At 46.0% G+C, this 23,716-nt stretch overlaps 1 protein-coding gene across 1 annotated transcript; it reads right to left on the minus strand.

Moving 5' to 3' along the window:
* Positions 1–989: 989 nt before the first annotated feature.
* cacng1b (calcium channel, voltage-dependent, gamma subunit 1b) lies at positions 990–23,311 on the minus strand. Its single transcript, XM_006635213.3, has 4 exons — positions 22,815–23,311; positions 9,953–10,027; positions 5,012–5,149; positions 990–3,278 (listed from the first exon to the last, which is right to left on the minus strand). Exons 1-4 carry the CDS (start codon positions 23,053–23,055, stop codon positions 3,046–3,048), a joined length of 687 nt encoding a protein of 228 aa, XP_006635276.1. The 5' UTR covers positions 23,056–23,311; the 3' UTR covers positions 990–3,045.
* Positions 23,312–23,716: the final 405 nt, after the last annotated feature.

The following is a 23,716-nucleotide window of genomic DNA, read 5'->3' on the forward strand; positions in this document are numbered from 1 at the left end:
GAAACGCGCTTTCTCTCCAGTCAGTGAGTCTCTTTGGACAATATGTAGGACATAACGCGTCGGATGGCGTTTTAATGTCGAAATGATCGACGGAAAATGAACTGGCACACGTGCCACACGAAATCTCAGAAAGCCGGAGAGAGATGCAGATTAAAACTCGCTCATTTTGTATCGCTTTTTGTACTCGAATGGAAGTCCGGTAGGGTGGGCAGGGCGAGAGGCGTCCGTCGAGATCCCGGAGTAGCTGAGTGTTTTCACACGGAGGGGTGCGGGTCAGGGGCGCAGCAGGTGTGTGCTCACCGGAGTGGCTCCCTGACCAACCTCGCCGGCGCGTCTGAAATTGCCATTAACTCACTGGGGGCACCCGGGCTTCACCAAACTGGCTGTTGCTGATCATCTAAGATTGCAACAGGCGCCGACGAGCGCTGAGAATCGCCTTCCTTCCCTGCGGTCCTCGGAGTATGAAGTGAACGGAAAGGGACACGGACCGGGCCGGTCAGCGCTGCGGCGCTCGGTGGAGAACCGCGGCTCTCAAACACGGAGACAGTTCAAGCGCTTTCCAAACTAGCCCCGTCACCGCTCCGTTCCCCCCCCCCTTTCCTCTTTTTACTTAAATATTGCCACAGGCTTATTTTGCGGCGTAGCCGAATTCTGCAAGAGGCACAAGTCGCCCTCTGCGAGCCTCGTGTTTATTTGCCCCCTTACCGCGAGTTCGTCGTGGCGGTGAGTGAACCGAATCACCCGAAATAACGGGGGCTCGTGTGGTTATTTACCTCCGGATCCCCCGGGACCCCGTACTGGACAAACCGGATTAGAAAATGGCTTGATGGACGATTACTTGCGGTTTAAAAACAGATGTCATTAATGCACAGTCTACGGACGAGCAATACATATTACATCTTTTTTATGCTTATTTCTCAGGAGTTGGCTTTCATACGATTGTCTGTGGGGGTTCTGTTTTCAAACAATCGAAGAGTGCAGGCAAATGATTCGGTGTTCTGTGTTTTTATTTAAAAATACATAGAGCAGCGTCATTTTTGTCACTTTTCCGTTTGAGATGAATACACGCGCTAAACATCCACAGCAGGTCTTTTTGTCTCCAGTAGTTATGACAGGCCTTTGTACTACAGCATAAGGGGGAAAGTAGTTGTGGAAATAGTTGTCAGCTGTTTTCTTTAGCCTTGCCGTTTCCTGTCAGTTGTAACATTAAAGTCTGAAGTCGGAAGGGCTTCCTAAAACGACACGAAATTCGGATCTCCCTTCCAAGGATAGCGTGAGGATATAGAGGCACCTCACGTCAGGTGAATACCTGAATATTCCCAAGTAAAACTGCTGAGCCAGGGAAGACAAAACATAAGAAAAAAAAAAACCTTAGTCCTTAAACACATTACGCCACTTAGATTTCACAGTTAAAGACTGTTTATACACATTTCTGTCAGAGCTGGAAGACTGTTACAGATGGTGGTTCCGTCAGTGATCGGAATGAAAGAGAATTAGAGTTGCAATGAAGAACACCGACACGCAACTGTGTAGTGCAGCGATTGTAAGAAATCACAAACCTTTAGTTTTGTTATGCACTGTTTTTTTATTCGTTTTTCAACCGAGGGACAAAATTTAAAACCAGATGGATTGATCGTTTTTTGTTATGTACGAAGGACTTACAAAGAACGTCTTTAAAATAGTAAAAAAAAACGCATTCACTGAATCCTGGTGTTAATAGCGAATGGAATTGGCCGCAAATTGTGTAATCCCTTCTCACGCGGAAAGAGGGGGGAAATTATGCCTACTTGTTCCTTCTGAAAAAGAAACTTTTAGAAGCCACCGAAACGCCTGCCAAATATATCTGCACCTGCAGATACTGAACTGCGTCCAAACCAGCCTTACAGATCTTCAGTGTGGCAGTCATTAGCATTCAACCCAACACCGTCCAACAAAACCCCGGCGCCCCTGCCTGGGATGCGGGTTCGGCACCAGGGCTCACACACGTGCTGTACAGCCGAACCCAGCGTTTTCCTGCCACAGCACCCCGTCCTTTCAAATGCGTGAAAACCCAACTCACTGTGAACCTCGGCGAATTCACTGATTTAGAGGCGAAACCGAGGACAGACGCGCACGGCGATCTTCCTGGCCGCCGGCGCTTCCCACAGTGTACAGCTCACAGCTGCGAGCGGTTCGCGTTTCCCCTGGATGAATCCCTGGCGTTCCTCTCAGTGCTGTTGTTCACCACGGTGCCATCTTTACGGTGTTTTTGCTGGGGCTTACTGCACTGATTTGGTTTAACTTTGAAATGGGACGTTATACAGTAGGTGCTCTTTCTAGGGGTATGACCGAGACCAGAAGACACTGCTTCACGCAAAGGGTGGTGGGAGTGTGGAACAAGCTCCCCCAGCCGTGCTGTTGAAGCCGATACCCTGGCTTCTTCAAAGAATCAGGTAGAGGAGATCCTGGGATCTATTAACTATTAATTACCAAAGAGGCGAGACGAACCACATGGCCTCCTGTCGCTTGCCACCATTCTGAAGTTCTTAAGACAATTTTGCCGAAGGTATCAAGAGACCTTTCTGAAAAACACAACTGTGGGGAAAGACATTGGTTTTCCCTGTGACTCTGCAGTACATAACATCATTCCCGGCCCCTCTGTAGGTGGGCCTACATCGCAATTTCACTGAGCCCTTACTGTACTTGTGTAATTTAAGGATTGCGCACACAACATCTGAACACCAATCACCTGTGAAGCGGTCAGGTGGATTGCTGTTCGAGCGCGATACTTATAAGCACACTTTAATCACGAGAAGAAGAACAAGAAAAAAAAAGCTCGTTTTCATTATAAATGGATGTACAAAAAAACAAAACAACTCATACAAGTTCAACGCTTACAAAGTGTAACATCCGGCCAAGCGAAATGTGGAGCATTTCTCGAGTTTGAGAAACACTTGACCCTTCTCCGCCTCTTCCTGACTGACATGCGTTGGGATTCGGGCTGATGGTTCTACTACTCTTCTGAAAGCGGGTGTCGGTGTCGGTGCCGGCGCCCCGGCCGGGGTTCTACTCGATGGGCTCGGGCTCCGCGTCCATGCAGGTCTCCCAGGGGTTCCGCGGCATCTGCGGCATGGAGATGAGCAGCAGCGCGATGCCGCTGAGGAAGAGGAGGACGAAGGCGGCGCAGGCGCAGGCGAAGGACCAGGAGTAGTAGTAGTCGATCCAGATGGTCTCGTCGCTGGCGATCATGCGCTTCACGGACTGGCGCATCACCTCCACGGAGATGATGGTGCACAGGCCTGCGGAGACGAGACAGACGCGTGTGCGTGGCTTGTTCTCGAGAGCGCAGGGGCACGCCCAGACTCCCGGTGTCTGCGGCGGGTTTGACACGGATAAAAACTCGGCGTGAAATCTCGAATGAGGGAGATGATCTTGGGAGGTGGACAGATGGCTGTGATACTGCAAGGGCTAATTAATATTCTCGCCCATAATTATCCCCCTCTCTCTTTGAGACCCTTTGCACACTGAACGTTTATTTCTTTACCTTCTGATTGCTTATTTTCTCTGTGGATGCAACTGCAGATATAAAAAGATATCATTAACTATGATAAGTATTAATTATTAAAGTATTAGTCGTTCATGATATAAATTTGATTTCTGGATATGTTCCATTTTCTTAGCGCGTGCAGCGTTCCCGGTTTTCAAGGCATCCTTCGCTTACTGTATCTGTTGGCAAAGCCTTGGAAGAAACATTGAAATGTTGACTAATTAAGTAAACTAAGTAAAATAATGTGTTTAATTAGGGCAACAGAGTACTCAGATGGAATGAGAGCCAGTGATTCTGTAGGAGTGCAAAGTCAGGCCAGAAGGAAGCTCTCTGACTCAGGCGGAGGGAGCTGAAGTGTGCTGTCAGAGCCCAGGAATCTCCCTCCGGCTATCCCTTCTTTCCGCCCGATCCCAAGCGAAGCTCAGCGGTCCTACCGCTGAGCCGCAGCCAGAGGCCCTGGGGGCGCTCTGCGCGCTCGTGTGATTGCGAGAGCCGCGCTTGTCAGAGCCCTCTCTGCCTGCGGGTTCCTGCCAAATTATTGACAAGGCTGTTCTGGCACTGCGCTGCTACAGATCGCTGCCGAAGCACTTCGTCCTGCTCGGAATCCGTGCTCCCTGAGCCGGCTGCACGGCCCATCCCGTCCCTGTCCCAGGAGTGCCTGGGGAGCTGGGCGAAAGGAGGCGAATGGAGGCCCTCCTCTTCTTCTGTATGGACAGGATACACTCACTGCACAGCAGTGTGGACAGCCTGGAAGGGCTCTTTTAGTGTTTCTCGATTTATTGGGCTTAAATGACCACTTTTCCCAGCTGCTCCAGGGATTAAGAGAGTCATATAGAGACTACAAGTCAGAGCTCTCCCAGTATAGGGGATGGTGACTTGCTTCAAAAGAGAAATTGTTCTCAGCCTGCACAAGCAGTATTGTTAGTGCTGTACAAGGAACCTCACACCTTTGTAAGGGTTTCCTTTTGTTTCTTTGAAGGTGGGTAGAGTCTAGCTGTGGCTTTGGAGAGCCACATGCCTGCAGAGTTTGTTCGAGCTGCCAGTCGGTGGCTGAAGATCAAGCTAGTCTTGACTAATTGAGCTGATAGCTGGGCCAGGAAAGGAAGTGCTCAGCAGAAAGAGTCCTGAAACAGGAGGACTGAATCAGTACCCTTGACTCTTCTGCGCTCCAGCTAATCCTTCAACACGGAAGAGACCGGCAGCAGCAGAGTCCATATACAGTTATGGGTCTTTTAAATAATTAAGGTAAATGAGATTATTAAGGGTTGGTGACATATGTCTGGAAATGGTCTGTCTGGGAGGAGATCGCCACAGAGCAAAAGGGGCCTTCTGGCCTTATACCACCCAGACCGTATCTCTGTGCTTGTGCTTCCTGAGCCTCAGTGCTCCAAGAAGCCCCTGTGGTTCTGTACAAACTTATTCATGTTGAAAGACAATTGCAAAACCTACTGCCATTTTTAAGGAGCCTCTCCTTTTTTTCCTTACCTGCAAATGTGAAGAACATGCCGGCAGGCTTCAGGAGATAGTCCATGCCTTTCTTAAAGGAAATCAGGATGCAGATGGTTCCCAGAATCATGAATCCCACACTGATGATCGAGATGGCTGCAGCAGATATGCTATACTCTAAAGACAAAGACGGGGGTAGAGTTTTAAGTTTTGCCCACCTTTTTATGAACTCACTGCCTTTTCCAAACTGCTTCAACACGCATTTAAATGTTTCCTAGTGTTCAAGATTGATCATTTCAATTGCTGTTTTTTCTCAAATATTTACATTTTTTCAGCTTTATTAGGTTTGCATAAAATGTCTCTCTGACCCTCTCTGCAATAGACTCTTAGTGTTGGGTTGCGTGTGCTTTCCTTAAACTTGGTTGCACTTCTGCGGCAATGTAACTATTGCCCTGTGACCTGACACAGATGATTGTGAAGTTTTTTGAAATAGCGCTCGCCCCCAAAACAAAGCCAATTCCGTTTCTCCTCATGTGAACGGAACTGAATTGAAATGGGTGGACGGGCCCGACTCAGCTCGCTGCCTGACGGGTGCAGTTACGTCCAGCAGGGGGTGTCTTGCAGGGCTCAAGTCCCTGAAGCGCAGGGACTGAGTGGGGATCAGGCCTCCCACTCCACCCAGCTGCTCCTAGTGCCACAGGGCAGAGTCCAGCTGAGATGAGCTGTGACGTGAACTAGGTCTTGTAATAAAGAACGACTGTATTGTGACAGTAAGTGTGGAAGATTTACAGTATTAAGAACAAAGCTGTGTTTTGTTTATGTTTTTATGTGTGTTTGGGATGGGTTGTTTTGTCTATTACTATAGTATGTACCATGGTGTGACATTCTATATATGCATATGGTTTTGAATCGCACTTGGAATGAGTTGCATGTTTCTTGCATGGTGGTAAATACTGCTGCCTCACGGTTCCCGGGACCTGTGTTTGATCCCAGGCTGAGGCACATTCTGTCTGCATGTTCTCCACCTGCAAATGTGAGTTTTCACTGGATGCTCCGGTTTCCATCCATCCGTCGAAGACATGCTGGTTAATTGGTGTCTCTAAATTGCCTCTGTGTGTGTGTGCATACGCACTGTGAGGGCCAATGGGTCACCATTGCAAGAACATGCAATTCATTCTAAATAGAGTTCAGAATTGTATATACTATATATATGCCTTGTGCCCTTTGGTTCTGCTGTAGGATCTAGTTGGTTGCAACCATTACTAGGAATGAGCAGCGTCCTGATAACCCTAATGGATGGACAATATTATTATTCTATTATTCGAACTATTCTTAGTCCTCAAGCAAGCTATGCAATGTGACATAAAGTCTGTTCTAAACAATCTCATATTTCAACATCTCACAGTGGCCAGAAATAATCCCCACATGTGTAAAGATTCTTTCCACACCACTACCGAAGCAGAGCGCTTAGCGAGAGTGTTTTCAGAAGCCAGGGAATCCTCTCTGAGACACTCAAACACACAGTGAGGCTCAAGGGGCGGCACCAAGGAGTTCTCATTGCTCCTATGCTTCTATAGGGACTTGGAGAGCGTATGGGAGTATAGGCTTGACAAAGGGTTGAAAAAGATAAAAGACAAATGAGAACCACGCTGAATAAACTGGTAAAAAACTATACATGTACGCAAAACAAACCTGCAATTAGAAAGAGCAAGCACCCTTACAATATGCTTATCAATGTGTTTTTATCATGGCTTGACTTGCATTATTCTGGTATGATTAACATTACTGTTATTATTCTTATTGATTTTTTCCATGACAGGTCCTTTTGTCCTGAGTATCTGCAGTGATCTAAGAGTCTTATTATGACATCTTGATTGGTGTGACAATTTAATGTGCTTGTAATAAATTGCTGTTATTAATGCAGACTGTACCACAAAATGCAGGAGCCAAATGCCCTCATCTTCCCTGTGGGAAAACTGCCCACTCCACAGTGAGTGGATTAGACAGGCAATTTTGGACAATGATGGCAATTATTTACAAACAGTCCAGTTGTCCAAGCCATTAGCTTGTCTTTTAAGGAGTGCAAAAAATATCCTGCTGCAGAGGTAGAGTGCAATATGCAGCAATATTTTTTTTACTACTGTTTCTAACAAAACATCAGCTTTTTAATGGAAAAGGCAACTGCAAACACATGTATCTGTTCATCAGACATCAGTCAAAAGGCATTAAATTCTACACTCAGATTTAAAGATCACTACGCTAAAATAAAAAGGAAATTTTACAGTTCCTGTAATCGCTGTTGATTGAGAATGGAAGCTAGCGTCTGCAATCTAACGTCTTTGTACAGTAGATGTAAAACACATGTGGCACTGTCTCAGCGACACACAATGTCTCTCCGTACCTGAAACAAGCCTATTCAGTGTGTAAATAACGTCTGTTAAGCTGCAATTATTTGTCAGTGATTCCTCGTACAAGTTAATTGAACACTCATTCATTCCAGCAAGTCGTAAAAGCAAGCTAGTGACTTAAATAAATCAAGATGCTTTGTTATTAAGGTACTAACTCAATACTTACACTGAAACTGCTCAAATTCAAGAATAAAACTAAACAATCAACAAGAAAGCAAACAGTTTGATAGGTACTCGGTGGCTGTGAGTTGTTTGGAGTGTGGGGCATTTCCAGAAGGCACAGAACAGATCACAGGGCAGGGCTGGACACTTCTAGCACCCTGACAGCTCAGCGTTGTTTCTAGAAAAAGCGGTCCGTCAGGTGCCGAACGGGAAGCAACAGCAGAGCGGTGAGGTGTGAAGCGTTCCTGCCATCTCCTGTCGCGCTAATCCACAACGGGCCGCGTGTGTCACATTCGCGCAGGAATGGGAAAGGAAGAGCAGAGGCTTTGAGAACAAAAGACCGGATTACTTTCAGTTTTTAAGCTGCTTTGACGCGCTGCAAGGGAAAAAATCCCGGTAGCCACAGAGATAGTGTTCTGCAGCCTTTGATCGTTTGTCTTCTTAAGGTGCAGCAGAGGCCAGAAGGGAAACGGGGTGACTTTCAGGGTATCCCCTGCCTGCTGGAGATGGCAGCAGAGTGCAGAGGTCGCATCTTGCCCGGCCATGTGACGGTTAAAAAAAACACAAATCCAATGCCTGCGCTTTCTCGAAGGCTAGCTTATCTCTCGTTCTGACGCCTGTGTCCTACTGGGGGAGAGCTGTGGTTTAGAAAGGCTATATCCTTATTTTTTGCTCGATATTCATTCCGGTTCTGGGCTTTTGTCGGCCCAGGTGTGTGCTAATTTAATGATTGCAGTAATTGTGTTTGTTCAGCTGCCCATGTCTAAGGAGCATAAACACAGAAACGACGAGCCCATGGGAATTCCGCTCAGGTTAATATGGCCACCCATCACCTGTCACTTTGTCTTTATTCGACTCTGGCAGGCTTTCAGACGCGTGGTCCAGTTCTCAGGATGTCCTACCAGAGCTCTACACAGGCCCCCCCCAGCTTCCCAGACCTCCCCAGGGACTTGTACAGAAAGGCGGGGTGACACTCAGGTTGTGCTCGACCCTTAGAAAAGCATTAAACATAAGGGACACTAAAAACGCAGCTCCTCTGATGAACACTGACGTGTGTCGATGAAATTGTCAACTAAACTTGTACCATCTGTGTTGCGTTTCTCTCAAAGCAGCGTAAGGTACCACTGGACTCCTGGATGTGAATGAATGAATGTGTCTGAGTGCTGGGTAGGTGGCAGACCAGTCTTGAAAGGAGTGTTAAACAAGACCAAATGTTTTTAGTTGATTGAGATCAAGCTGCTTGGGCGATGGTACCCATGAAGATGACACCCTCAGCTGAATCTGATATGACAGCAACGGTTCTGACAGACAGTATTTGCATGGAATGGATGACAACACCCAGAGTTAGACTGTTGGGCTTCATGGCATGTCGGCAAACATGCCTGGTATTCGCTTCATATGTAAGTTGCACACCCAGGCAGGTGGGAATCTGTGAATGGTGAATACTGGGATTAAAAGATGGCAGGGCAGAGGGTTCAGTTGTCAGACATCATTATTCTGTACCTGACTTGCAGCACAGGAGGTTAGGCCTCTTGTATAATCCTTCAGAGCCCATGTAGGTTCATAATGGATATGATCTTTGTCTTCAATTGTTGGTATTGTCCGATGTGGTAAGACATCAAAACTGAAGGAATTATTAGTCGCATGACAGCTTTTTTTAGCCAGCTAGTTATAGAATGAGCAACTTTGACATCTAACCTATGTTACCTTTCTTTTGATAGGACTGCCACCTCTATACAATACAAGGCTTTCCCATTCACCTGCAAGCCACTGCTTTCCTCAGTCCACGCTCACTCTTCCACAACTGCACTGGCCAGATGACTCATTCTGACCGGTCAGAATAGCAGGCATGAACTAGGTGTGCAGTAATACACAACAGGAGTGCTGGCACAGTGTTAGACAACACAGCCACGCCTTCTCAAAAGGCTCTCGACCCAGTGACCTCCTAGTCACATGGCAGACCCAGAACAGTCCTGGAATTGAGAAATTAAAATTAAAAATGCCTGCCAGGTTTTCGTTCCTTTTTAAATTGGCGCCAGGTTTAAAAAATAAATGTATATACTGCTGCATGAAGCAGTAAATATTTCCTTATGTGCTTTTACTGCATCATTGGAGACAGGAAGATGAATCCAGCTCCAATCGTTTAAAAAGTTCTGTCCTTGTTGTGTGTCTTTGTCTAATGTAATTTACTTGCCGCTGAAAACCTTAAATTCGGGGAATTGCATCCCTTCTCCAGAAACTGACCTCCCCTGGTGAGTATTTTCCAGTAGCTCTAGTGGAAAAGCTGCTGTAATGCATTTTTAGTACAACTGTATGGGCTTTATTCCCAATTCAGAAGCAGGTGTACACACGACCAGTGATCATCCAGAGAGGGTCTTGGACGGCTAGGTTTTAAATGAAGTGTGCTTACCTTTTTGAGTTTTAACTTCAAATAGCTCAGCTTCCTCTCCAGAAGTGAAGTGTTTGAAATAAGAGCAGTTCTGGGCTGTAGGAGAGAATAAAAAAAAATCCATAAAATTTCATATCCATGTGCAGAGTTTTGCCATGCAAATATGTTTTACCATTCTGTGAAGCTTTTGGCAAAGAGTTACAATAATAACAATAATTATAATACAAACACATTTCTTATTGGCAGTTTTTGTAGAAATTTGATTCAATATGGATAAAAAAGAGAAGACTTGAGATCTTGATCTTAAAATTCCTTCTTTTATAGAGATTTATGTTTAGATGGCCATTCCTTCGTGGTCATTAGCACATTCAAGCAATGAGGCTTCATTAACGTTCTTGTACTGACTTTTCATTTTACAGCTCCAAGATAAAAGCTAAGATCATCAGCCTCTCTCCAGCTTCAGTGCTTTGCTATGCAAATATTCATGTTAACCCAGAGCAGAACGCTTCTCCACAATCACATTCTCCCCTTCAGAGACTCCCCCCCGCCCCAGAGACTGTACTCATAGGGGAGAGAGGAGAGGCAGCACGATTTCCGGCAAGTTCATTGCACAGCGTCTCTGAGAGAGAACAGGCCTGGTCAGTTCATGAAGGAGGTGATGTTCAAAGAACAGAGCAAGTAACGGTAGAGAACAAGCATGGCTTTCTTGTGTTCCTTTGTAACAGGTCAAATTTTAAAGTAAGAAAAAGCTAATATGGTTCTTGTGCAGCACAGGAGTACTGCAAGGTCTTTGTATGTTCTCCCTGTGTTTGTGTGGATTTCCTCAGTCTAAAGACATGCTGGTGGGAAATTGGTACTGGTGAGAGTGTGTGTCTGTATCTACAGTATGTGTGCCCTGTGATGGGCTAGTGTCCTGTCCAGGGTGTACCCTGTCTTGTGTCTGTTTCTCCGGCTCCCCTGCAACCCTTAATTGGATTAAGCAGTTAGAAGATGGATAAGGTGGTTCCTGAGAATACATATTTCTGCATTGCATAGTTTGACTAGGGCATGAGTCTTTTGCGCTGAAAAAAATCAGACCATGCAATTAGAGTACAAACTAATGAATAAAACATCATTGAAGGGAAAGGATAACAAGCCTAGGAAGACTTGATTCAGAGGAACTTCACACACTGAAGGAATTGCACTGAAGCAGGAAGATTGACGGGTGGGGGAAACGTTATTCTTCAAAGTAGTTTTTCTTCTTTATGTTTTTAATGTCAAATGACACCAAAAGGAATATCAGTTCAGAAAAAAATTATATTCATTTAGGGGAAAATGCTAAAACCACATACAAAATTGGGGATGAGCATACTGTGAAAATGAGAAGTGTAACACTATAAAGTCTGAAGGCAGCTTTTCCTGTTCTCTCTGAGTAAGGGGGTGTACAGCTGGTAATTGGGAGAAAATCTTCAATGAGTATTACATTTTTGTGTCTCAACAGCAACACCTTTCATTTTTTACGCCCCCGAGTCTGTGAGAGCATGAGAGAAAGGCAGACAGAAGCCCTGTTCTGGTGTCGTGTCCAATCTGCTCATCCTTGAGGTGTCTTGTGAGGTCCTGGCTTTGACTTCCGAAGAGAATTTTCCTAGAAAGTCATCCTGCCCGTGAGTCGTCTCCTGACTGGACTGGAAGGATGGTGTGGAGCTCTGGTGGTGTGTGCATTTCTGAATCTATCAGGTCAGTTTGTAGTTTGACATGTATTTTAAATACAATAGACTTCTTTCTTATTAGGTGGAAATTGGAACACCATGTTCATGGAATTGTTCCTCATCAAGCAGACCACCCGTCTGCTCTGCCCAGCAAGTTTAGCACGAGTCCTGCTTTTTTTCATTTTGTTTAATATTGGGCACCTTTGATGAACAAGCACAAAAGTGCAAATGGATTCTTGCTCTGAAGTGTGAAGGAGAAGGTGCTGTTACAGCCGTTGTTGTGTGATTAGTGAAGCAGGTCGCAGCTATAAACTGGGATTGTGTGCACAAACTGTGGATTTGCCCAAAGGTCGGGTAGTGTACTGTGGTAACAGCAGAGTAGTGCAGAGTGGAAACAAGGTAAAAGCAAGCTCAAGGAAAGAGAAATATCATAAACATGGCAAAGTCTGCAATGCACTAGTGAAGTGTGCCGCGGGGTATAGTTTCTATTAAACTGACTTGCTAGATTCTAAATGAAATGGACACTTTCATGATGATGAAACACTGATTGAACCAGCACTGATTTCAGCGTGATTTTCCGTATTTACAGCTTTCAGCCTGTGGATAAAAACGGATGGCAATGCTAGGAGCAGCGTCAGCAAACACGAAGGCAGGTGCAGAAACAGGGATAGGATAACCCCTGCGGAGACCCGAGGTGAGCCTGAGCCCGACACTCAACTGCTTCCGTCCCTATCTTGGTTGGCTACGTGGGAATACTTGCTAAAGACCGACAAAACATCATACTGCATCCCAACACACCACAGCTGTGACAGACCCCACACTGAAGGGTAGTGTGTCAGGGGATCTGAATGCGTGAAAGCTCAAGTAGGATGATGCTGCCAGACATTCCAGATTGTTTCCAAAAGCCAGCCGCCACTAAAACCATGAAAGCGCTTTATACACCCAGGCCTGCTGCAAGTTGAGCCTAATGTAAGAATGTGGACTTATCCACTACCAATACTATAATTTATTGACTAATTATCACCCATTGTCTCTAATTACAAATATATAGGCCTTCAATGGCAGCAGGTCGCCTTGCAGTCCCCTCGCCCTCCCCGCGACGGAGCTGTGTTCTGAATGTATTATGCTGGAATTCCTTGTGGTTTGCTGGTGAGGGTGAGGACGTGTATACAGTATATCACAGAAGAGGTGCAGAAGCTTATCTCTCTGTTGTGGGAAGAAGCAGGATTTTCTCTCAGCTGTGTACTGATTTTGGGGGGCCCACACTGTATCCACCCCCACCTCTGTGAGAAGAGGCAGGTCTGCACCCTGACAGCCTGTGGATATTATTTCTGGATAGAAACTAGCCCCTAAGCTTGCTGTCCAGTGAATGAAGTCTGATTAGCTTGAATGCTGCCATACAGTACAGTGACTCTGTGGTGCCTAGTCATCACAGTCTCAACCACTTTTTTTTTCCTGTTTTGCCCTTCCTCTGCTGAATCCGACACCTCCTGAGATTTTATTCCCCGTCGCGGAGAAAGCGGTTTAGCAGCTTCAGTCGGTTTCTAGAAAGCCGTAATTCTCGCCTGGTCTCCCTGCAGATCTGCCTCGCCCAGATGTCGAGCGCATTCACGGCGACCGAGGCTGTCAGAGCAGCGCTCCCTGTCAGCCCGGCTCAGCCGCTCCAGCCTTCAGCTACCGAGTGAGGGAGGCCTCAACGAGATGCTCCTAATCCGTTTTTCTGCTGCAGAAAGCAAGAACAAATCTAAGACTCGGTGAAGTATTCGGCAGGCAGTGCGGCTTACGAAAGAGCATTTCAGAGACCAACATGCTGATATTTAATTTTAAGAAAAGGCTTTGGAAAAATCTACACTGCCTGCGAGGCGTGGAATTATTTTACCCCCGACAGTCCTAGAGGAGTGATATGCTTATCCCCTTCCAATCCGGGGCAGGGGTCTAGTGAATTAGTGAATTAAGCAGCGCAGAACCACAACACGCTCTTTTCTGTTGTGTTGTATCTCGCTGCCTCGCCCATCTCTCCTATGTTGAATTTAATTTCAAACCTTTCAGGCAGATCTCAAGTTTACGAAGTGCCTTGAAGCACCTTAGAACAAACGAGTGAAAACGAGAAGTGTCCTTTTACGGAGGACTGCCGGAGTGACCGCTGACTCGCCAATCAACAGAGCCTGCCTTTTCACTTCATATCCTACTGTAGATTCGCAAAACACGGCGTGTGACTTCGGATGTCCGGGCATCGCAATCTAACTGTAGAGACGCTTAAGAGCAGGAAAGCGAAATCTGTGGATTTCTATCATAAAAAAAGGTTACTTAGCAACTGGCTTTTCACTGCGTTATCAGATATGGAATAGGGATGAGGAGGGGAGAGGAGTTCATTCCGCCTGATGTTGAACATACAAATTATTTTTAAACGATTATTTTGAGAGGGTATAAATGTCATCGTGTTCGTGTCTGTTTTTCTACAAGCAAAACAGGAATAGGCTTTTTATTACTAAACGCATGACTCCACATGATCCCTGAGGGCAGGTCAAAAATCAAGCTGCGTGGGGCCGTCTTCGTGGCTCTGTGTCGGTAACCGCCTGTGGCTCGGTCCGACAGACGGTCTGCAGGGTGACACGCCGACCATTTCCTCTCCCCTAGCACGATCTCTCCGGGTCCCTCCTGTCATTCTCTCTTATTTTTTTTTTTTAAAGACTGTGATTTTTTATTCAATGTTTCACAACAAATAGAAACACAACCTTTCCCGTCATTACACAAAATCCCCTCGCGCTGGCCACAACCCTACTTGATGGCTAAATAAATGTCTGGACTACTGCTTCTCTTCAGATTTCCTTTTTAAAGGCTCTGGAAAAGCAGCAGATCGTCAAACAACTGGGGAAATATCTGACACACCTGTCTGATGAGCTTTATTAAAATCTCGTGATGTCACATGCTTTGTATCTAGGTACATTCCTGATTGAAAAGACAGATTTCTGAAGAAAATAGTAATAGTAGAACAAAACAAGAAAAATCGTGCATATCTGAACCTGAAATCAGGATGTGAAGCACCGATTTCAAGAAATAAAATGTATTTATTTTCCATCCTTGGTTACTTTCTGAATGAAGTGAGAAGGAGTAGAAAATGAATTAAAAGTAAAAAAACACAGGATGGGAGATGAAACGGAGAGGGATGAGTGCACCCTTCTTTTCGGTGATTCTGGCTTCAGGGGACTGTGCTGCTCTGCAGGAGCACGGGCAGCAGGCAATGAGCACCAGCCCAGTGTCTGATGCACAAGCCACCACTTCCTCTCCATCAGCAGAAACAGCAGCTCAAGCCCTGCAGTGATAAGAATGCAAATGTCTTGCTCTGGCTGGATAAAGACGGGTAAGACGAGAGGCCAGAGCCCCCAACCTTGAAGACTGTGGACTCTTTCGAAGGTCATCCATCCCTCCCTTTCCTAACCACTTTGTCGAGTGGAGCGTCCTGGGGGGGGCCGGAGCCTATCCCAGCAGGCAACAGGTGCAAGGCAGGGTACACCCTGGATGGGACGCCAGTCCATCACAGGACACACACTCACACCAGGGCCAGTTAACCCAGAAGCCAATCTTCCAGTATGTCTTTTGGACTGTGGGAGGCAACCAGAGCATCATGCTAACATCCAGACTCCACGCAGTTAACAGCCCAGGGACCCAACGCAATGCTAACCCCTGCGCCACCATGCTGCCTTGGATCAGGTCACTCTCGTGCTTTTGTTCTTGTTGTTCCTCATATCAGGTAAGTACACCAAGGGCTCCCTCAGGAAAGGCAAAATGCCGTCATCCTTTACTACACTTTTACTATGCTGTTACTGCGCTTAGCTGCACTCTGGTTTGTGTTTTTCCAAGCTATGCCGCAGTGAACTTCTCTGAGCACTGCTGTGAAGGGAGAAACGTCCCGAGGACGTCTGCGAGACAGGCGTTGAGGCCAGGTAATTGACCTTGTTGGTTCATTAACTGAGAAGCTCAGTCCTTGCTGCGGTCAATTATTCATCTGTACTGCCTGTCTTGTTGCGTTTTATTTCTTAATTAAAACTCCGCTTTTTTAGAATCTCGATACGGATGCTGTCAGTCAAGATAATCTACAGACAGTCTGCAGTGAAAGACAGGGTAGAGACAGGGCATGCCAGCTTCGCATGAGAGGCACAATTGTTCCACTGGGGTTGCTTATTAACTTTGACCTTTTGTGTTTATTTTAAGACCAGGTTAATTTCCTTTCATTTGAAAGTCTGTTGTTGATATGAATTTGTCCCGTTAGGAAAAAACCCGTCAAAGATTGACAGAAATTAAAGCCTTTCCACAGAAACAGAGGAAACAGGGAATAGATTGCTAAAAGGAAACCCTCAATTGTCAATTCTCAATTCTGTTGTGAAGTGTAAAGACGAAAATGCTGATTATCAGAAGAAATCTTTTAGAATCATGCATTAGAACAGATAGCCTTTTGTTTTTAGGACATTCTGAATAAAGCATTTAGTAATTTCCCCATCTGCAATAAAATTAAAATGTCTGAATTGCTCTTAAGGGGCATTGCAAATGCCTAATGTGAAAGCCTTTAGGATTCTTGTCTTGATACAAGTGGTACTGTTGCCTTTTTTAAACTGTCTCTATTTTTAAATGGGGTTATAATACAAGATGGGCAGCACAGAGTGCCCAAGGCTCAATCACCTGACCTGACACTTTACACTCTATGCCTGTAGACTGCCATGCGCCAGTTCAGAGCCTGGGATCCGTGTTGCAATCGCACTGCGGCTTCATGGACAGTCGCCAGGGCTTTCGGAATCACAGCACTGGGAAGCAAGACCATGAAACCCATTGAAAGTGTGCAGACTGTCTCACACCGGCCGGTGCCCGGAATGAGCCTGACTAGCCCCAGGCTGGGGCCGCTGACCTCATCTGCATGGTGTGGAAGCGCGTGGCTGCCTCTGGGAAGGGAAACCGCGACACCGTAAAGCTTTCACTGCGCTCATTTCTGGCCAGCGCCGGGTGTATTTCCAGAACAAACAGGTGGTCCTTCTGAACTTGGAAATCTATTTACTAATGTCAGCTGGCAGGGGACTCGCATGTGATACTCTAATGCTCTGCCTGATTGCAGGGTTCCCGTTAGTATCCACTGAATCGAGCATTTGTCAGTTCCGAGGATTAGCCTGCCACTTTTTACACTCTCTTCAACCTGCTGCAGTCGCCAGGCAGAGCTGCAGCCTCGGGATCTGGAGTCTGGGACGACTGCTTCCCTTTGGGTGAGCGGGGAAGTCCCTCAGTGAGGTGGCTGTTCTCCCACCCCCCTGTGGGACTGCACAGAAAACAAGAGTGTGGCGTTGGCGTCCTCGTGGGAGAGCACCGTGCTGGCAGGCTGAGTAACTGTGGCACTCGGGGTCATTGTGAAAGGCATGTGTGGCACAGCAGGCTTGTTAGCAGAAGAGCAGGATAGGTTCCTGATTAATCTAAAATTTTAACCCAGTTACAAATACCAATCTTAACACTTGGCGACAGCTTTGCCATTGAGGAGCACAGATGAGAGCAGCCCGCGGCAGACAGAAAGCTTTCATCACGAGATGGGTATAGCACTGACCGTCGTGAAGCTGCAGTTTAATACTGTGTGGCTCGGGCCTTTCAGAACAATTTTTCTTATCATCCCATTGCAAAATGACCAATTCATCTACAACATTTGATCCTTTATTGTGCCACAGTGAGCAGAATGTATGAGTCCTTAATGATGCAATTATGTCATTTATTTTAGTTCTAGTATTCTGTGATAATAGTAATTAATTATTAATTGAGTGTAATTTTTTTTTTTAGTTTTTACCGTACAGTCCGTTACTGAAGTAGGTCTATCCATCCAACATCAAAAGCCTATTTTGAAGAACAGGATGTGGTAACCGTACAACACAGTGTGCAAGACGGGACTACACCATGAAAGGAATGCATGTATGCCAAAGGTGTTCTTGCAGTTACAGTTACATCGATGATAATGCCTGTATTTTTTAAATTTGTACTTTAAGATGATAACAGCCTGTGAACATCCTGATCTGATCTGGAACAACAGGCACTCCTTCAAGCATCAGATTTGCACAGTCAATACTCTGAAGAACTGGTCTCCCGGCACAGGCGAATGCTTGTTGGAAAACTGTGGAATCACAGCCACCTTTCAGACTGTAAGATTCGCTACACTTACAGTATGTGCGCACACCTCATGTCTGAGCTCACATGCTGTCCCCTGTCGAAATGCGAAGCACTTGAAGAATTTAACATTAAGAAGGAGGGGCCGTTGTATGGTGTGTACATGGATATTAGCCCAGGAACAGCTATTTCTGAGCTTTCGGTTTTGATTTCCATAGCAAATGCAAAATGATTTCAAGTCAGAAGTGGAAAATGGGTGCAGAGGGGAGTATTCTGAGGGGTTTTCTCTGGGCATCCAGCTGGAACACGTTCTGCTAATACCAAGCGAGTCTCAGAAGGCAGCCACGTGGGGACTGTGTGACAGGCATTGCTTCTAAGAATAAAGGGCTCTTCTGGGCTTATAAGGGACATGCATCATCCTGTAGCTGTTGACATGACAAAAGCTGTTGTATTATACCATTTCTGTGCTTCTCTCCCAGCCTGGCTTTCTCCTGACCCCTGTTTTCCGACCCCATGTAAACTCTTTTTTGTCAACAAGAGACACATTTTTAATCTCTTTTGCATTCTGCAGGAAACAAGCATCCCATGAACTATCCAAGCAGATGACTCCGAGGTGTCTTCATAAGTTTGTTGGTGTTGAGGTGAAAAAAGTAGCTTGGTTAAATGCCTTTTAATTAAAAGGTGTGTATTTTAAATTGTCACACTTCTGGGGTGCCGTTTTGTCAAATGCAAATGAAATCGCAAGCTCGGCGACAGCCCAGGCTGGGATTGAGGGCGCAGGGTTCTGAAACAAGTTGCAGAACATTGTCACAGGGGAGCCATGTGTTTAATGATAACGTCTTAACCTGTTGGCACTATCTGCAAAGCTAAAAGGCTTTCAGCTTGACTCCGGCAAACAGGTGTAGACAGAGCTTGAGGGTGTTCTTTTTCTAATCACAAGGAGAACAGATGGCACCTTCTGTCCTTACCCACTGTGCTTGCTGTGTGTCTTTTGATATACTGGGAACCAGGCTGGACTGTCTTTCACCAAAAAATGACTCCACAGGATTCAACGTTAGTTTCTCTAATGGTTTGTGAGCTGGATGGGCCTCGGACAGGGAGCAGTCCCTGCTGGGCTCCTTGCTCTGCATGAAGTATGTGTGCTATGTGAGCCCAGCACACATGGCTCTGTCACTCACTGGTGTTTGGAACTTCAGGGAAAAACTTGGCTCTGCAGCTTCTTTTTATTGGGACAGCTGGCCATTGACTGAAGCCTAAAATTATCCAACCACATGCTGGAGGAAGAACCAAAGTCCCTTTCTGCAGATACAGTACATTAATGTGGTTGTTGCAATCATATATACTGTTTATGTAATTAAGATTTTCTCTGTGTCTGTCTGGCTACTAATGAGTAGTCCTTCATGCTCGCTTTCAGCAGACAGGGGATCTCAGGAGTGCTCGGACGAAGTCAAGCAAGCCAAAGGCAACCCGTTCCCAGCGGAAAGAGAGACAAACACACCTCTCTCTCAGCACTTCACCTGGAAACCCGTAACCTCTAGTTTATAGTCTGTTTGTGTTCAGCTTCGTTTCTTATGCAAAATTGAAGGCTGAAAAACAGTTGTATGAGATCCTTGGGTCATTTAGCTATTACCATCTAAACATGCCAGACTGGCCACATGTCCACCCCTCATTGATAACCTTTCTCAAGTTCATCTGTTCCTACACAGACGCAGAACTGACAAATTGTTCTTTTAGTGAAATGCCCAGAATTTCTTCACCTTAAAAGCTACATCTGGAGAAATTGCTGTTATATCTTGTAGTCAGTATTGAGCCCATAGACCCGTACTGGATTTATTTTTAAAAAAAGCAGAGCTCTAAAATAGTACAGCCTGACCCCTCTTAGGCTCCAAAACTACCATGATACTGCTGTAGTGCCCTGATGATATCTGCATGCGCTGTATCAGGCGGACTTTGACATTTCGAAACCGTCCTGTCTTTATGATACCAGGTAAAAAACAACAGCAAAGCAATACTGTTGTACAGCACCCAAGAAAACCTCTGCTTATTTTTTAATAAAGCGAAGGTGCCTCAGTAAACTTCAGCCTGCGCTGGAGAGCACTGGGTTATTTCTGTCCTGGCAGCCCTGCCCACTGTAGCCTCATGCACGCAAGGTGGTCTCATACCAGCTGGCCCCGTCCAGATCTCTGGGTGATTAGAAATGTTCTGCTCCCCGGGGAGCTCATACATGAACACGCACTAATGCACAGTAGCTGTTCATGCCAGATTATATCCGAAGCAACTCACATTTGTGTCCGTTCATACAGCTGCGCATTTTACTGAAGCAATCTGAGTGATGTGCCTCACTCAGGGGTGACAGCGCCACATGTTGAACCCATAGCTTTTCTGGATCTGGGTCTAGAGTCCTAGCCATTATTCTACACTGCTGCCTATATATAGTTTTCATCAAATGAAACCTCCAAAACAGGAACCCCTATTGCACACATTTTGCACAAAGCATGCAGAGCTTCTCTGTTTCCCCAACTGTTCTTTTTCACCTGCCTTGTCTTATTAACACTGTCTTATTAAATTGGGCGGTTTTTTGAATCAGTTCCACTGTCATTTTCTTCGGTCTCTACTCGCTGCTTCTCCCTGCGTCTGTTTCATTGAACGAGCTTAAGCAAGCCGACACACTGCGCTGCCCCAGGCCGCTAACGGAAAAGTGAAGACTCTCAACCCTCCAAAGACAATCCAGTGGCAGAGTACGATGAAAGGAAGGGAGACTGCGGAAAGCAAATTAAAAACCGAAGGAGCAGGCAAAGCAGGGCACTAGAAAGAGAGGTTGTCCTCACTCCAAAACAAACTAAAAGGGCTGAATGACTTTCGTTATGTTTTTTATGTGTTGCAAAGCAGGTCACAAAACTGGGATAGCTTGATAAGGATTGGACTAGTAACAACATGTAACGGCAGAAGTCTCCGTTTTGCTAGAAAGCTGTGAAAAATCACATTGTGAACCTGCAGGATGCCTTTGAAACGCTCAGAAGCATGAGGGTCTGTGGTTTTCTGTCTCTGCGGCGACGAGTTCAGAGCTGTTCTGCACAGCCCTTGGCTGTTCCACTTGTGAGGGGATTCTGTGTGCAGATCTCTCACAAGACTCGTGCGTGTAATGTCCTTTAACTTCATTTTTTCAACGCACAGCGAGGGAGCTCTGCGCTGAGGGAGGGCTGGCCGGCTGCAGATTCGGCACACTGCGGCGGCTGTAGGAAGAGCCCTCAGCCCTATCAAGCAGGGAAACGGGAAGCAATTGCAGTGGAGTTGTAGCTGAGGTACTGGATGCGAGTAATTCAAAGAAAAAAAATGCAACTTTACTTGAAACAGCCCAGGTGAGACACAGTGAAACATAGGGTTGATCTTTAAACATTTTTTGAATGACACAATATTCACAGTTCACTGAATATTCACTTATGATCCTCTTCTTTCCACCTTGGGTTTGGGGGCTTTTCTCTAGGTGCTGTAAGTGCTGGAGGCAGAAGAGAGCTTTTCCCAAATATGTGCTGCGGTTAAATGCTTCACTTCATGAAAAAAAAAAACTGAGGCCACATTTCTCTTTTTTAACAGACCCTGCTTTATGAAGACATGTCTTTTTCAACCAGGGGGCATTTAACGCCATAGACTTAAGTCTTAGGGAAGAAGAGAGAAAAGCAAATGCCATTCTTTCTTTCTTAAAAGCTATTAGACAATTGTTTGCCAATCAAATCGGATGGGTTAATGGTGCACATTTACCATTGCTCATGCAATAATTCTTTTTTTGATGCACTACTACAAAAGTGTGCAAAGTGAGACCTATTGCTCTGTGACTGTAAATAGTGTTTTTAGGCAAACAGAGACCTCTCCCAGCTCCTATCTCACCCAGATATTGGAAGCCAGGTCAGCCAAATATACAAACAGGCTCCTTTTTAAGAGCTCTGTCTTCCATGGTACCATGCCATCTTGTTTTGCAAACATATAACACACATACCGACACAGACAATTACTTGCTTCAGTTCACTGCACATAAATTGTGCATTTAAAGGGGCCCTTGTGACAATGAAGAGCCTCATTTTCTTTTTTCTTTTGCAAATAAATCTTTCAGGCAAAACATTTCTATGTCTACTCTTGTAGTTCATGATGAAAAGGAGCTGGGGTTGTGTGTTGCTTTATGATTTGCATCAAATGAATCTCTGCTCTTCTGGTATTAAGGTTCCTTCTCTATCAGAAATCTCTCAGTGGTGAGTTGTCTTACCGTCTGTGTTAAAAAGACGCTGTTTCAGCAGAAGAGCCTGTTTCAGTTTCTAACAAGCAGACCAGTGGGCTGGCTTGTCTGTGACTGGTGGCACAGAGTTGTCATCGCAGGACTTTTCTTGGGATGTTACAGCACAACACGTGTGAAGAACAGGGAAGACCTCTGCTCTTTTGTTAGGCTGAAGTTGCATAAATCATGTTTGTACGGATGTTGGTTTTGTCTAAATCATGAACACTAGTTTCATTAAAATGTGCGTGGAGCATTTTTTTTGTTAAAAAGGATTAATAGTGCTGATTTTTAAAGACTGTTTTTCGCCATTGCCGTGATTATCTGAATATTCTGTGCGTCCGATCGGTATTCTCAATAACGTAGTGTTTTCCCATTTTGGGCTACAGACAAGCTAATGGATAGATGTACATATACAATACCCACAACTCTTCTATGTATAAAGTGTATGTGACTGTACGTACTGCAGCTGGTCTTGGAGGAATTTGAATTTGAATTCGAACTCCGGGTGTAGTGAGTGATCCCGCTTGTCTGCGTGAGCGAGGTTTCCAGGTCCTGAGCGCCCGAGCTGGCTCTGACCGGGGCGCGAGGAGCACACCCACAGGGAGAGGCGCGGTGCCCAGATGTTTATCTGTCAACCCTGCCAAACTAACGCTGTAACAGCGCCTTCCTCCTGGAGCAGCCCTGCAGCCCTGCTGGGTTAGAGCCCCTCGCTCTCTCTGTCCTTTCACACGGCCCCGCACCTCGGTGTTACCCCTGGTGGGCCTGGGGCCCAGAGCGCTCAGAGACGGAAGGGTCTTACCTCCAGGCAGACTGATGGGCCCGCAGCCCTTGCCCCTAGGGTCCGGCTCCTCCATGTAGATGGTCTTTTTACAGAGCCTCCAGAGTCCGAAGTGAGCCGCTTCGCACGTCGTGTTGAGGCGCTCGACCCGCGGGCTCAGAACCGCCCAGTGATCCGTCGTCACGGCGGCGAACATGGCGGAGATCCCGACAAGGATGACGAAGAACGCTATCCTCACCTTGGTGGTCTTGTCCTCCAGCATGGCTCTGCTTGTCGGTTCTCACTGGAGCGGGGGTTTTTTTTTCTTGCCTCACAGCCTCACCTCCGCCGCTCTGCCTGTGGACTCTGCAGACCTCTCCTTAAGCCTCCACTCCCACGTCCCCTCTGCTCGCAGCTTCAGCCCACTCCAAATCCCTGTCGCTCGTTGGGAGGAAAAAAAAAAGTGGCCAGAAAACAGTGCCCTAGTTTTCTTTTCCTCTCTCTCTCCTCATGGAGTGAGGAGGAGTGTGGTTCAGACTACAGCTGTTGATGCATATCAGAAAAGTTGATGACCACACTGGCTGCCTGTGATGGGCGGGTAGCTGCTGCTATTAATGTGAGCTGTGAGTCAGGTTGTCAGGATGTCCACTTATCAGGTTTCGTCTCTATGTTTTCTCAGCATGCCCGTTAAGCACAGGGCTGTGGCCGTCTGCTAAACTACAAGTACTTCATTAATCACCGAGAAGAGTGTGGGCATAGTTTTTGAGGTTTCTGCTGTGTGTTGCTGAGTTTTCTACAGTTAATATAAAGCCTCGATTTTCCTGGTGTTGTTGTGTTAGTGCAAAGTGAAAACGACTGAGTCTGAATTTCTTTTCTCCTTCCTTGAAATCACTTTGCAATATCTCTCTCCTTAATTTTTGGAACAAAGGGAATAATAGTTTTTT

Source organism: Lepisosteus oculatus, chromosome 9 (assembly GCF_040954835.1).
Source record: "Lepisosteus oculatus isolate fLepOcu1 chromosome 9, fLepOcu1.hap2, whole genome shotgun sequence".
Classification (NCBI taxonomy): Eukaryota; Metazoa; Chordata; class Actinopteri; order Semionotiformes; family Lepisosteidae; genus Lepisosteus; species Lepisosteus oculatus.